Source organism: Ceratotherium simum, chromosome 12 (assembly GCF_057802395.1).
Source record: "Ceratotherium simum simum isolate JZ-2026a chromosome 12, ASM5780239v1, whole genome shotgun sequence".
In the NCBI taxonomy this organism is placed as follows: Eukaryota; Metazoa; Chordata; class Mammalia; order Perissodactyla; family Rhinocerotidae; genus Ceratotherium; species Ceratotherium simum.
In genome coordinates, this window is record NC_141911.1 from 25,245,493 (window position 1) to 25,262,084 (window position 16,592).

The 16,592-nt window shown below is 33.6% G+C and overlaps 1 protein-coding gene across 4 annotated transcripts in view; it reads left to right on the plus strand.

Moving 5' to 3' along the window:
• Window positions 1-16,592, plus strand: part of FSTL5 (follistatin like 5) — a 732,413-nt gene that overhangs the window by 486,101 nt on the left and 229,720 nt on the right. For all 4 annotated transcript variants that reach the window (XM_087437469.1, XM_087437470.1, XM_087437471.1 and 1 more), the window contains exon 7: window positions 8,704-8,870. In XM_087437469.1, coding sequence (XP_087293595.1) covers window positions 8,704-8,870 — 167 coding nt within the window. The remainder of the gene's footprint in view (window positions 1-8,703; window positions 8,871-16,592) is intronic.

Genomic DNA, 16,592 nt, shown 5'->3' on the forward strand with positions numbered 1-16,592 from the left:
TGAGCCTAGGTTTTCCCTCTTATGCTTAAGCAATATCTATGGAAATGAAACCAATACGATTTTACATAAACAGTAACTTTCTCAAAGTGATCATAATGCTATATTCCTAAATGTGGTGAAGTGGTGCCTATCTTAACCTACAAATACTTCAATAGTTCTTCATAAGTAATAACAGCTGCGGCATATTCAGAATTTACCAAAGGCCAGGCATAGTAAAAAGTATTTTAAAATATCAAATCTTCACAATACTCTTAAAAGTTAGGTACTATCTTTATTTTAAAGATGGAAAAATTGAGACTCACAGAGTTTAAATAATTTGTCACAAGTCTTCCAAATAGTGTGCATTAGAAGTCAAACTGAGGCAGGCATCAAAGTCATCGTTCAAATCTGGGTCTGATTGATGGTATAGTTTATGCTTTTATCCTCCAGGCTATTTAGACTTCGTTGTCAGTAGCATGTATCTTTTAAAGATAATTGTTTTACAAGATATCCAGAGGTAGGATGTTTTCTCTCCTCACCAATTGTGATCAAGAACCTGAACTCCTTCTGTCTTTGAACTTGCCATCCTTAGTGTGTTGGGAAAAGTTCCTATCTAATCAAAAAACGGCTGGTGAAGCTTCAATTAATGATTTCTTCCTCACATAATAGCATCACAAATAGAAAAAAAAAAATAGGATCGTGATAGTCTCTACCTCATAGATGTGAAGATTTAATGAATCAACTATTTAGAAGAATGTTTGACAAACAGTAAGTGCTGAAGAAATGCTGACAGTTATTTTCTTTTACCCTAGTACTACAAGGAGCAACTTACTTCTAAAGAGGTTTTAAACTTGGTATAATATACTTTGAAACATTAATGCCTTATTATTCCAGCCTATATATCTATAATGTTGATATCATCCAGTTGTATGAACCTTTGAAGTTTTCCAAGTTAAAATGAACTTGACTACTTTGGGTGGCCACCCAATTCTCTCTGTTGGATACAATTTTTGTTAGGTCAGGTTTCAAATGGAAGCTATTCTTCATAAAAAAAGAATTATTTTCCAAGTTGTGAGTGTCATACACATCACTGAATGAATAGGCTTATTCTTCACATATTGTACTTTAAAATTCAACTAAATATAATTTAGTTGAATGAGAGAAATTAAATAAAATTGAACAGAAAAGTTGAATGGTAATTGTACTGTATTTATAAGACCACAGAAGGAATATCAAAACCATGAATGAAAAAAAAAAAGAAAGTGAGACTCACTATTGTTAACATGTAAAACTGCTTGAAGTGATATCAAAATACAGTCCCATCTATCATACTGCACTGTCCTTGTTACAGAGTTATAAAGAGAATAAAAATAAAATTCCAATTTTGCACAAGAACCTTTGTTTCATTGTTTTACAGAAAATCTTTTGTTGAAAAGTCTTTTTGTTATATCTTCCTATAACTTTTAAATCTCACCAATGACATAGGAAATGACCTTTTTGTTTGAACTGCTGGATAATTTTATTTATGCTTATGATTATAAGTCCTTCTTGTTTTTTTCAGAACTTGTGGCAGAAATAATTCCATTCTCACTCACATTCTCAGAATTTTCCTCTCTACCAGCTCCTTTTCTCCAGGATAAACTCGGGATTCCTTCATCCTATTCTTTACTGGATTCTTCTCTTTCCATTTAGACCTTTCCTCTTTTTTTCTCTGTCCAATATATTAAAGGTATCTTGAAAATTTATGCATTACACCTCTGCTATTTCTTTACAACACCTAAACACTCTGCAGTCTCTGTGTCATGTTCTAGGTTTCTGCAATGCATATGGTTAACTTGGTCCTTGGAAACATGAGCTGGCAGGGCAAGTTTGTCTAGACTAGGCTTCATTTACCAATGGAGAAAGAAAGTTTATATATGACTTTACACTCTTGTTCAAGGTATATAAAAATTTATGTTGTTTTGTATTCTTCCTGACACTTATCACAAGACTTTTTGTAATTTATGCCAATCTGAAAGATTTGGCTTAAACTTGCATCTCCCTGAGATGGTTGAGCACTTTTTCAGATTTTTCTTAGCCGTGTGGATTAGTTAATTCATGGAGCATTGTTCAAGTCTTTTGTTGATGGTTCTTTGGAGGTGTTTGTCTTTTTTGTATTGATTTTTAGGAGATCTTTATTAATTCTGCATATGAGATCTTTGTTAGTTTTGTGCATGGCAAATATGTTTTCCTGCTTGATGGCTTGCATTTTTGGTCTTTTAATAGTATTTTTTGAGGAATAGATGATCAAAATTATAATGTAGTCAAACTGATAATCATCCCCTTTATGGTGAGTTTTTTTGTTCCTTGTTTAAGAAATCTTTCTCTACCTCAAGACTATGAAGATATTCGCTTATATTATCAGACATTCTTGAAATATCAAAGTTTAATGTTAAACTTTAACACTCATATTTAAACACCTTCTTAGCTCTCCTTTCCTTCCTGCATCTTTGAGCTTCCATCTAGGATCATCTTCCTTCTGCCTGAAGAACAGCTTTCAGAACTTACCTTAAGATAAGTTTACTAGAGATGAACTTTCTTAGTTTTTTTAAAATATATTTATTTTAATTTATATGAACGTGTATAAAATTCTAAGATTGACTTTTTTTTTTTATTTTGGTGAGGAAGATTAGCCCTGAGCTAACATCTATTGTCAACCCTCCTTTTTTGCTGAGGAAGATTGGCCCTGGGATAACATCCATGCCCATCTTCCTCTACTTTATAAGTTGAGATGCCTGCCACATCGTGGCTTGATGAGTGGTGTGCAGGTCCACACCTGGGATCTGAACGTGTGAACCCTGGGTGTCCGAAGCAGAGAGCACAAACCCAACCACTACGCCACCCGGCCAACCCTGATTTTATTTTGTTTTACAAGAAGTTCCAAGATATCATCCTACTAGCTTCTTGTTCCTATTCTTGCTGATAATATCAGTTACCTGTCTAACTCTCCTTGCTGTGAAGGCAGACTGTATTTTTTTATTTGCATAACTTTAAGATTTCTCTCTTAAGATAAAGATTTGAATTTCTTCAGTTTCACTGTTAAATGTCTAGATGTGGATTGTTCTGGTTTTTCATTTGCTTTGTTTGAAATTTGCTGAGCTTCTTGAGTCTATCAGTTGGAGTCTTTCGACATTTACGGAAAATTCTCAGCAACTGTTTCTTCAAATATTGCTTCTGCCCCATTTTCTCTGTTTTCTCCATCTGGGGAAAATGTAAACTTATTTTTGTTAACCTTATAAACCTATTTTTGTTAACCTCATCTGTATTTTCAAATATTTGTCCTTCTGCTTTTTATTCTGTAAAGTTTCTTTTACTCTCTTTTCCAGTTTATCAATTCTCTTTTCTGTTGTATCTAATCTGCTCTTAAGTTCATCGATTTAATTATTAATTTCAGTTATTACATTTCTACTTATATAATTTCTACTTGGGTCTGTCATAAACTTATAATGTTTATAGATTATAGATTTAAGTTCTTTGTCAAAATTTCTAAATTGGATTTTATTTTCATAAGCATAATAAATTTTACAATTCCAGTGTGTTGGTTACTATTGTATGTTATTTCTGCTCCTTCTCATCATATTGTCTTTTCTTTTTGTATACCGTGTTATCCTTGATTGTTTGCTAGAAATTTTGCTTTAAAAATTGTTTATAACAATGATTAAATGACTAAGATGATATTATCTTACTATAGAGAGGAAGGCTTTGTTTTATGAGGCATCTAGACAAAAGTGGGCTGCAGTCTGTACATTCACTTATTGAGTGAGGCATCTGAAAATCCTAGCACAGAGAGAGGTAGTCGGTTACTGTACCTATCTCATATGCCTGGGGGAACAAGAAGCCACATAAGAGCATTTAGGCCTCTTAGTCATCTTCTCAAGATAGAAAAATTCCAGAAGCAATGTGAGACTTCAGGTGCAATTTCATCTTCTCTAAGTTACATTTATCTTCAGGACATAGACTGGACAATTCCTCACTGTCTTACTGCTTTCATGCTTTTGAAATATATTATTTATATTTAATTCAGTATTGTTTAATTTTTTGTTTGTTGTTGTTTTACTTCTTCAGTGGAAGAGTTAGTCCAAGTTATCTAGTCTTTTGCTACAAAAGGAAATAAGTTTCTAGATCTCTTTTTAAATTTCTTTTTATGATAAAATCATAATACAAACACACAATAGTTTACAGATAAGCAATTAGTATCAAAAATTCTTGACATTTTATCATTATAAGTTAATGTATAACTTGGTATGTCTAAATTAGGTAAGCATTAGTATTTATTTTGAAATCACCAATTTCTTAACAAAAGATATCATTAGAATTTCCCAGTTAGTTAAGTAGCTTGTCACTGAGTAATTGTGGTTTTCTTATTATGAGAATAATTAATTTATTCCATCTAGGATTCCTAAGTGTCTTTTTTTGTGTGATATATTTCTGATTATTTTATTGTCATCTGCTTTTTTTTTTTTTTTATAATTTTATTTATTTATTTTTCCCCCAAAGCCCCAGTAGATAGTTGTATGTCATAGCCGCACATCCTTCTAGTTGCTGTATGTGGGATGCAGCCTCAGCATGGCCGGAGAAGCGGTGCGTCGGTGAGCGCCCGGGATCTGAACCCGGGCCGCCAGCAGCGGAGCGCGCGCACTTAACCGCTAAGCCACGGGGCCGGCCCATATTGTCATCTGCTTTTAATTGGTAATTTCTTTTAGTGGAGTAGAGAAGGGAAAAATACAAGTTATTTGAAAATATTACTGATAACATTTCTCTAGTCTTCATTCTTATAATATGAATTATAATCATTATTAGGGCAATATTATTATGAGACTAGTATTTAAACAAATTAAATGAAATAGTCAACATAAGTATATACTTAGGAACTTGAAAAGATGTAGGTATTTAGGAGAACGTAATCCTGGTTATGATCAATTATGTTCTTCCTATGATTTTAGAAGAACTGCTTTTCAATCAAAGTTATTAAAATCATCTTCTTTTTAACTAATGTTTCACAAATATTAATAATGTTTTATTCCCCTTTTGTACTATTTTAAAATCACACACTATTTTTACCCAAGTTCCTGTTATTATTTCCATCACCTAGTTGCTTTTGGAATAAATGATTCATGAATACCTACCTGCCATGGTTGAAGTTGTACTCAACTTATACTTATCTCTTCCGCTTCAGATTCTGCTGGAGAAGACTTAACAACTTTCCATTCTTTTGAAAGTAAGCTGTTAATATTCCTCTAAGCCAAGTTGTGAAAATGAGAAAGTGCAGAAGGAGATCCACAAGGATAAGCTATTTTATTTGCCTCTTAGCTTTCCTAAGTAATCACCAGAAAAAAGTTGGTCTGGAAATGGCATTAATAGTCTTCATAACATGAAATCAGAGGGAACACCACAGTTAGAGCTCTGATTTCTTTCCTTGAATGCCTAACAGGGCTCAAATAGGAAGCAAAGTTTATAGGTCAAAAGAAGTACGCATGTGTTTTAAAAGACTCAGTACCATCTGTTATACCTAGCCTATATGGTTTTACCTTTTGTCAGAACATCAGATGACTTGATATTATATGATACATGATTTTATTTAAAGAAGATCTTTCAAACGTATATTATCATTGGAGCTGAGGGGATGGAGAAGGGCACTAAAATGATAGATGTTATTTGCTGCAAAGCAGTTGTCTGAACATAACTGGCGTATGATGTTTGTGGGTAGAATGCTATGGAATGAAATATGTATATTCCATTAATATATATCTATGAAAATGTAGATTAACCATAATTGATAAAGAATTAAATTTTCAATATTTTTCTTTGAAACTCTTATTTCCAAACTAACAACTATGATCACTCAAATATACATAAACACTCAGAGACAACCAGTACCTCTTAAGATCAGTTTTAAATTGGTTTACAGATTGATTCCTAGTTATTGTTTCAGATTTTAATGTATTTTTAGATATAATCACCATTTCTCTATAAAAGGAATAAATTTGATGTTTTATAAGCATTTCATTCACTAGCAAAACATTTGTTATGAAATTTAGAATATAAGAATAAAAATGTTTAACATTTGTGGTTTTATGGGATTAAATATTTGCTCATTAATAACTGTCAGAAAGACAAATAAAGATGAACATGAAAGTTTTCTAAGTAAAAGAAATCTTGCTGCTGAATTTATTTAAGGAAAGGCCCACTTGATTTTGAGAAGTAATGAGTGAACATAATTGGTTTTGTGTATGGAGCTCTATATAATACGTTAGGGAGGACGTGAAATGTATAACATGAAGTAAGCAGGAAAAAATTCGAAAGAGTTTTCAAAATACAGATCATTATTTAATAATACATACTACTGAGATAGTTTTAAAAATCATTTTAAAATGTGATCTCCAAATTAAAGAAAAAGTTTTTTCTGTGCGTGTTAATATTCCCCGGGTGAAATGTAATTCTTGTTTCTAATTATGCATCCTCTCAAAAAATTACATTTTAGAAGACGTCCCTTGTAATGTTATGCCAAATCTCAGGATTTATTCTAAGATATTCATATTATCTAATTAGCATTATGATGTATAACTACCAAAAGCACAACTAATTTGAATGGCCTCAAATGTAGGAGGTTGGTAAAGAGATTCCAAGGTGACTTAGTAGCAATTCTATTTCTAAATGTCAGACTAGCCAATGCCAACATGCTGTTTTTAGAACCAGATGTCCCATTATCTCTTACACGATTTTATGAGGCACCAGAAGGTGAAATTCAGGAATGTTAATGGAAAATTATTAATAATTCTTATATGATACTTTACATGACGTTATTACTTCTCTAATGCTCTCTCTTCCCATAAGTTTGTAAGATTTTTAAAAAGACATAAGCACCACGTCTGCAAATTTCAAACTTTCCCTATGCCTATTTGGTCAAACATATTTTCTTTTAGTGATTTTATATAAATATAAATATATATAACTGAATCAGTATTAAAGAAAAGCAGATTGAAAATATTCCGTAGGTTCTTATTACAGGAAACACTGAAATAAAATGTGAATATGGATAAATGTCATTAGGGAACACTAAATTGTCAACACAATGACTGAATAAGATGCTTCCTACTCGTTTCTGTCATTTTTTTCGGTAATGTAATGACCAAAAGAATAAACTTGGGCTGAGTGTCTGTCATAGGGCATTTCAATTTCAAATGCGTGCCTACCCCCTTCTTTGACAACACAAAACAGTGATGATTTACCTATGGCTTTTAGATTTAGAGACTAGATTTTATATAACAGAATGTATGGGTCTGTCTATTTCTGTTGATTTTCATCAGGTAATGGTGTGGCAGCCAGTGGTCCATGACAACAGAGATCACTTAAGATTAACACTTAACGTGTGCATGTGGGGGATTGTGTGTTCAATCCTGACCTTCTGATGCAAGGATGTCCCCATTTTTGACATTACCATTTGTGATGGTGACTAAAAGTCAAAGAACTGTTTATTGAATAGTTATATTCTATAAAATTTATTTGATTGTCATTTCTCTTCCTCCCTTAGAGGAATACACGATTCAGAAAGAGAGAAAAAGAAGGTAGAATGGTGAAAGGAAAGAAGAGGGTTTGGGGAGGAGATAGCAATGATTGCACCTGATCCTATTTATTACAAATTAAAAGCCACCACTTTCTCCACTCAAGCCCCGTGAAAAATATCAACCACAAGAAAGGAACAAAGGACAATTATTGCCCTTTCGACCCCCAGGGAAATTTGGTTGGAATAGTGATTTGTGATATTTCTAACCTGGCTGAGACTGAGCAAAGTCAAAATGCAAGACTCAATCACACTGTGGAAAAGATAGAACGTCTGTGCAAGACAGCTGAAAACTAAGGGGCAGTTTTCACATTGATGAAAACTGGTAGGATTATCCCAGTCATCTCTCGTGATAAGGGACGATGACAAAGTTATTAACTCCCATAGTTGGTAAGGATTGTCTGAAAACAGAAAAGGAAAGCCAGATCCAGATTACAAATTATATTTTCTGGCTCACCATAATTATTAGGAGAAATGTGTTCAATGGTTAGTTAAAAATATGAAAGATAACTTTAAAATTTAAGGATCAGGAAGCAACTGTTCTGTACCAACTCTGTCTGATAAACGCAGCTGACAGAATTCCGCTTAACTGCTGTTTGGTTGGTGAACGTCAGTTTTTCCTCCTTCACCTTCCCAAATAAATCTTATTCCTTTAGAGTCAATTTATGTTTCCCAGAATAATGATGCATTTTACCCATTCAGCTATGCTAGCGTTCTCTGAAGCCAGCCAGCAATGATCTCACCTCACCTACAATATAAATCTATCAGTGTATAAACAATATCATTTTTGTTTCAATGCCGATGACACACTACATGTCAATTTGGCAGTTAAATAATTTATCTCTCTTTTGGGTGCAATCTGCCAGGCTTATTATAACTCTACTTCTGATATTCATTTCATGTTTAATAGTTCTTTGCCTCATGAGAGTGCTTGTCAATCAATTAAATTGAAATGTCATTCTGACCTTTTATTGCAAACAATTTACTCCTTTTTCATTTCATCACAAGCTTTTTTCCATTTTAGTCAAATTAAAAGCCTTAATGACTAGTATTCAGAAACTTTATACTAATTAACCTTACAAAACTACAAGCTCATCAACGTTACTGACACTTTATCTTTACAGAGGTTATCCAGTTGAGTCTGCCTGAAGATCAGAAACTAAGCGTTACAGCAGCAACGGTAGGACAAAGCGCTGTGCTGAGCTGTGCCATTCAGGGAGCACTGAGACCCCCCATCATCTGGAAAAGGAACAACATTATTCTAAATAATTTAGATTTGGAAGACATCAATGTGAGTACATAAGTAGATGTTGCTTTATAATTTGTGTGTTTCACGTGATATACTCGAGACTTTGTGGAGTCTGAGAAGCTTAATGAATATTGGATGTAAAGCAGAAGAGAATTATTTGAACATTGACATAGTCATTCTGCTGACTGGGAGGTGCCCTACAGATCATTTGAAATTATCCAGATCACTTTTATAGGTGTGGTAAGCAGGTTATGTAGCACTGTGTTGGTGGGATCACTCCAACTTAAAACACAAAGGTCTATCAGAATTTCTATAATTACCAATAATTAATCTCTACATATTTGCTATTATGGTTGAGCAACAGCCTATGGTTTGTGAAGTGTTAAAGTGGGTAAAGGCAGTTTTTGATTCAAATACTTCATAATGTATTAGAAACAATAAATATTAATCAAATAAATGGCTTATTTTTCTAGAATGAATGAACATGTTTCTCCACTCAGGTTCACTCCTAGAGATTCAGAATCTAAACTCAGTTCAATAAGGTACAGCTCTGAACGTGGAACAAAAACAGAAAAAACTGCAGGGTATTCATCTCTTCTTTCCGTGCTATCTGTTTAAAGTGAACATCATCCTAGAGGATGAAAACAAGTAAAAATTTGTGTGTTATGGGATGTCCATGGAAACGAGGTGGGGCAGTCTTTTGCCTTAGTGATTTTGGGGTTTTATGAGCTTTTTGCATATAAATTTTAGTTGTTTTTTATTATCACTCAAGAAAGCTATCACCCATCCACTTATTCTTTGCTGCTCCACAAAGAACTCTTAAAATGCAGGCTGGGGAGAGTCACTCCTATTTGTTGCACCTTACTAATATTCTGTTTAATGTCTTCAAATGATTAAAAAACAGAAAGCTTCTCCAATTTTAATTTTTTTATTTTGATAAAATTTTTCTAAATTTCCTTACATCTTGGAACTTTTCTCTGAGAGTCTATGGAGAGTAATACTTAATTCTCTAAGATATCAAGAACATTGTGCCATAGAACAGCTGTAATCTCAGGAGCATTCAAGATTCTTTGAGAGGTATGGCCCTAGACAAAATTGTCTTGGGTTTGTTTTATGGGCTGTAATGTCTACAATTTGTCTTTTATTTTCTACTCCATCCTTACTTTCAAGCTTTCCATTATTATTTTCAAGAAGCCCTTGTGTTCTATGGTGCTGTGGTTTGAATATCTCAAAATAAGCTCATTTGACTTGTTTTCAAGAATAAGGAAGAATATGCTATGTGTGACATTCTGTGGAAAACTTGCAAAAGTGGACAAAGTCTTGTGCATGATCTTGTAGATTATTTTGCTTACTTTCTAATTCTTGACTTTGTTCTAGAAACTTGAAATTTCTAGAAAAATGATTATAGATAAGTTAGGTCTCTAAAATATATGTAAATATTAGCTAAATTCTGGCACCAATAAATTGATTTTTATTGGATGAAGTTATTTTTCATATATTTCATAGAGCAGAAAAATTTTGAGAATTTTAAAAATATTTCTAATATTTAGAAGTTTCCATTTCATTTCAAGCCACATTTAATCAAGCATTCATAATCTATAGTGTACACATAACTACCAGCCTTTCAAATAAAACTTCAGGAAATATCCAAAGATATCTTTGATAGAAGGGATATTTATTCAATTTCCCAATACAATCCTGGTGTTTTCATTTAAGTACTATGATATCAACTGTCAAATTATGGAAATACATTTAAATGCATTTACCAATATAACCAAAATATGAATTAAAAAATTATAAAGTATCACTTTTGTGTTTTGTTTTGTACTTATTCCTGCTCAAAGTGTGCTAAAATAAGGACCTTACCATGTAAATAAACAACACATATATGTGCAGTCAACTATATATATATATATAGTGCATATATATAATATATATTTATACATATACATATATACATGTAGTCAACACTGTCTCTAGTGGACATCTGATGTGTTTTCTGGTTACCCAACATATTTTGAACACTCCTTCAAATATTTTGGCAGTGCTTTGATTTTTGCTTCCCCAAAGTGAAAACCAAGAATCTTACTTAATTAGCCTTCTTTGCAGTTAGGGAGCAGAAATATGAATAAGGCTCTAACAAAGAGACCGCTGAACAAGACTTCATTTCATAAGCAAGAACAAGGGGATTGCAGGTACTTTGCAGAATTCAAACTCACCATCCTTCCCGGTGAGTCCTGTGGCAGCAGGATCCTATTTTCAAGGACATCAGTGACAAAAGCTCTGGAGTTGGTCAATGCTCAGCTTCAACTGGGTCTTCAATGGGGTAGTCTCAATACGTGGCTTGAGCATCTTTCCTGGCTTCTCATTCCCCATGGCTGACACTCTGTTCTCCTGGATAGTCTATGACCTTCCTAATATTTCTATTAAATTTTTTTCTGCAACCCACCTTCTTGGCACAGTTGGCAGCAGGTCAGTCTCATAAATTTTTTTCCTGCTTAAAACTAGCTATAATGGGTTCCATTGTTTGCCATTAAGAATGTTGTCTAATTAATTTTTTGGACTTAATATGTTAAGAAACATCTATAATCATATATCCTTAAAGTGTATTTTTCATCGTCAGAGTTGGATTTCTGAGATGTTGAATGATCAAGATGATCTTACTATAGTAAAAAAAAAAATCCTCACCTTATTTATATGCAAAGAAGACTTTCAAAGAGTTCAGATATTAATCAACTTTTATACTCTATTAGTATATTATCTATTTTCACAGAAGTGAGCTTAATTCCCATTAAATTTTGTAAAGTTAAAATGCCTTTCACATCAAAGAGAATGAGTCACAGTTTGCAATATTCTTTCTGCTTCTTTAATATGTACTAGGTAGGATTTAGTACATATTTACTTAGTCAATACATGAATAACTTCTGATTATAAGAGTAATATAATATAGATGTATTTTTTAAAAAAGCATACTACCCCTCACCTTTTATGTCCAGTTACTTCCATTCCCAAGGGCAGAAGAAATCCTGTGAGTACACTTTTAATCCCCCTTCCGTGCATGGCAAATACAATGTTATTTATTTAGTAGAGTAGATTTGTTATTACTTCTCATTCTCTCACTACCTCATTATCTCATTAGCACTAAAAACAACTCCATGAAGCATTTACACCTGTGGGGATTTATGCTAAGAGAGTTGTTCACCCAAGGTTGGTGAGCTAAGAAGTGGTACAGCTGGGATATTTACCCGGCCTGATCGACTCTAGATCATGAATTTAACTGCTGTGCAGAAGTGAGATGTTCTGTGGTTTTCTTCTGCCCTTTGGAAAATATGTCCCAAATAATTCTGGCTCCTATATGTTACAGATATTTGAGAAACTCTGCTCTTATAAGTGGGACTGATTGATATTCATTTGCTGTTTGAAGCCTTTCATTATGCTTGTCTTCTGTTTTGCACCAAATGAACAAGAGGACACCACTGAACTACTGGAGGCAGTGTGACACAGTGGTTTGCAACATGGGCTGTTGGATTCAGACTGTCTGGATTCCAATTAATACTCAGTCTCTTGGGAGTGATGTGCTCTCATGCAAGTTATTTAATCTCCCTATGCCCTAGCTCCCTTATCTGTAAATTGAAGGTAACAATAGAATGAACTCATTTTTGTATGAGAACTAATGAGGTAAATCATTTTAAAGCTAGTAACACTCTGAGGTGCATTGTATTATGTTCAATTAAACTAAGTTCTTTGTTGTCTCTTCTCTTTCCTCCTCCTCCTTCCCCTGACTTCCTCTTTCTTCTCTTCCTCTTAATGTATGTTTCAAGGAACAAAGTTCTAAAACATTCCTAAAACAATAGGAATTCAATGTTAGGTTACATATAGTAATAAGGGACTTTGGGAGCTCACAGGAAGTGGTGGAACCAAATTTTGTCCAATTATAGGTACTGAAATTGAAATATTTATTTCTATTCAACACAGGCTTACGAATCATGCTGACTTATCTCTCTGTTAGCAATCTTGTATTAATCCCTACTCTAAAGACGTGCCATTAAATTCACTCAGCTACTATACTTTCATTCATTTTCCATTGTATGTGTGTCTTCAGTCCTCTTTCTGCCCAAATTCCTCATAAAGGTAATTGGCTTTTTTTTTTTTTTTTTTTTTGCTGAGGAAGATTTGCCCTGAGCTAACATCTGTGGCCAATATTCCTCTTTTTGCTTGAGGAAGATTCACCCTAAGCTAACATCTGTACCAGTCTTCCTCTATTTTGTATGTGAGTCACCACCACAGCATGGCTGCTGATGAGTGGTGTAGGTCTGCGCCCAGAAACCAAGGCTGGGCTGCCTAAGTGGAGTGTGCTGAACATAACCACTAGGCTATGGGGCTGGCCCTGTAATTGGCTTATTTTGATCATCCTGTTTTGGGTGGAACTTGGCACACAAACTACAATTCTGGTATTCTTGTGATTGAGCCTGAGTCCTAATCCTGGTCTGATCAGGTATGACCAGGGCATGCAGACGAGGAGCTCTGAGGTATAGAATATGACCCTCCTATTGACTTTACTTCTCTCCAGCTGGTTCCTGGTTTCCAAGTTCCCTTTGTTAGGGAAGCTGAATTAAGGAAGATGAAGCAAGCACAGAGACAAAGATAGAGATTTGAGAGAAACGTGAGAAAGAAAATAGAATTGGCTGACAGGATTGGCAGTCAGGAATGAAGGAAAGAGAGGAGTTGAAATACAGCACTGTTTTGGATGTGTTGCCTTAACCAAGAAAATTTTCAGTAAGCCTTTGGATAGTAAATTTTTTGTTTTCCTTTGTTTGTTTTTACCTGGGAGAAATGAGTTCTAAAATTCCTAGTCATTATTGTCTGTATCTTATTTATAATATCTTTAGTTTTTCACCATTCATTAAGTTATATTATAATCTGATCTATATTCAACATTGAAATCAAATTATGTCATACCAACCTAGATTCCAATCCTAGTTTTGCCACTTATTAGCTATGTGATCACTATGAATTGATTGAAGTGATTTAGGTTTTAGTCTCTTCATCTATAACAGAAGAGATCATCATAAAATTCAATGACACATACGAAGTGTGCAATAAAATGTTATTTCTTTTATCGCTACCAGTAGCTTGATTCAATATAGTTGTTGATTATGTTTATTAACAAATGTAAGGCCCCATGAAAATATCATTTCTTTGAAAATAACCTGATGTAATTTACATTATTATGATTTTTAACAACTTTACAGGTAGACTTGCTAGAAAAAATACAGAACTCCCAGGTAAATTTGAATTTCAGATATACAATAAATAATTTTTGTTGTTGGTATGTACCAAACGTTGCATGTGATATACAAAAATCATTCTTGTCTATCTGAAATTCAACTTTGAGTGTCATATTTAATTTGCTAAGTCTGGCACTCTATTTACATGAAACTCAAATTAGTTTGAACACTAAATTAGACCACTTTCCTACAAATGATATTGTGGCTTATATCACTGAGATTAAGTTTGAACTGCTAAGAGTTCACGTGAATTTAAACCCTTGGCCGTGTGGATTCCTATTGTTGTCTCATTCTTAGTATTTGTTCTGTGCTTTTTGTTTTTTACATATATCTAACCTGTATTAGTAATTGTGTCCAGCGCTGAGTAGAAGAGACTGGAAAAAATAGTGGATTATATGAACAGAAGTTTATTCTTTCACAAAAGACGCTGTCCAGAGCTGGTATGACTGCTCCATGAAACATCTGGAACTCAATCTCCTATCTTTTTTTCTGGCATTTCAAGAGCATGGTTTTCATCTTCAAAGTCATCTCAGAGTTCAAGAGGGCTGTTGGAGCTCCAGCCACTAATCTATATTCCATCAATCTATAATCCAGGCTCACAGCAGTACAAAGCAGGTGAAAGATAAATGGCACTTATTCCTGGAAGTCCCACAACTGTTTATAGGTCACTGAGGTGTGGTAACTGCAATAACTATACTAGGGAGGCTGGTAAATACAAGCTCTTAGCCAGCCATGCAGCTCAGCCTTCTGTTACAAAAGAGGAACAGGAGAGCAATGTCCACTTCTCCATATAAGGCAACATAAGAGGATAGAAGATGTTTTACTGTACACTTTTTTTGTCTTTCTGCATTGAGTAAATATGATTATCCATCTGAATTCAGATCTGATTAACTCTGCACACCATTTTTGTTCCTTTGGCAGTTATATCAGCCATCAATTTATTTATTTGATTGTTTTGTTTTGCTTTTATAGGCCTTTCCTTAAATATTCTACCAACTATTTTTTTTTTTTGCATTCAGTCTGACTTTTCCTTCTGATCCTTCTTAAGACAGTTCTATCCCTACAGCTTGTTTGAAGCAATTCTCATCAGGCACAGTTGATCTCCATTTAAGGCAAAGCATTCCGTTGAAAAAAAAATCACTCATAGACAATAAAACAATTGAAATGATCATTTAAATTCAAATCAGAATCCAATTGCAGGTGTGGCAGCTTGCCATATTACTAGGTTTTTTTAAAATGCTAGATTTTCTAGTACATAGCTGACAAAACTAGCACTGGGAGATAACGTATTAAAGCATAATAAATAAAATTTTCCTTATATGTCTGGATTTTTAAAGCCATTAAATGCTTAACATAGAATATTATACCTTATTCCAATAAAAAAATGTTTCAGAAAATCTACTGTACTTCAAATTTAGAATTAAAATCCCCAAGTCATACTTAGTTCCCAGAGACTGAAAGGAGTGATTTCAGTAATAAAGAATTCTGACTCTGTCACTCAATTTTAATATTTAAAGCAGTGTGAAAATATAACTTTTTCCCTTGAATGTGTGAATTTTAAAGTTCTCATACGTAAGACAGAGGCATTTTTACCCTTTAGGCTATTCAATTGTAATAGAACCCAAATCATATATCACTAATAAAAATAATTTAATTAGCAAGATTTCATTTTAACTTTTTAGAAACCTGTAGTGTTGTTTTTTAATATGGAACATATTAGAGTGTACCATCAAAACTAGTTATTTAAAAAGAAAGCTATTGACTTTTTTCTTCTCTAGACTATAAACAATCCATTTCTTTTTCCCCATCAACTAACAATGTAGACATTTAATGTCTGTAATATAATACATCATTCATCAGGTCATTTTTATCACTAATTCATTTTTAATATAAGCCTGAGGCTATTGTGGCTCTTAAAATCCAAGTGGAAGCAGAAAATATTTATGATTCAACATCTTTCAAGCCAAGGAAAGCAGGAAGCGTTGGCAAGGCTGAGGAAATCAAATTTCTTCCACAAATATAAAACATGCAACCTACATTCATTTTTCACTTAAATATATGTTATACAGTTACAATACTAATTGTTAAATTGGTGAAATTGCATGTGGTCATAAATGGTGCCTACGGGTGGGCTGCTTTAAAATGAATATTATTCCTAAATTACTTTTTTCTGCTGATATAATAGAGCACTTCATATTACAATTTACTTCTCAAAAAGTCTCAAAATTTGTAATTTAGAAAATATTTTTAAAAGTCTTTGTCCATATTCTTTTGGAATTTATTCTTTTAAGTTTGTTGTTAGCGCCGGCGAATCAATTCGGACTCCTAGAGACCCCTGTGTACAGAGCGGAACCCTGCCCCGTCGTTTTGCACCATGAATGCTGCACTGCTATTCATATGTTTTTCATGGCCAAGTTTTTTGGAAGTGGGCAGCCAGTTCTTTCTTCCCAGTCCATCTTAATCTGGAAGCTCTGCT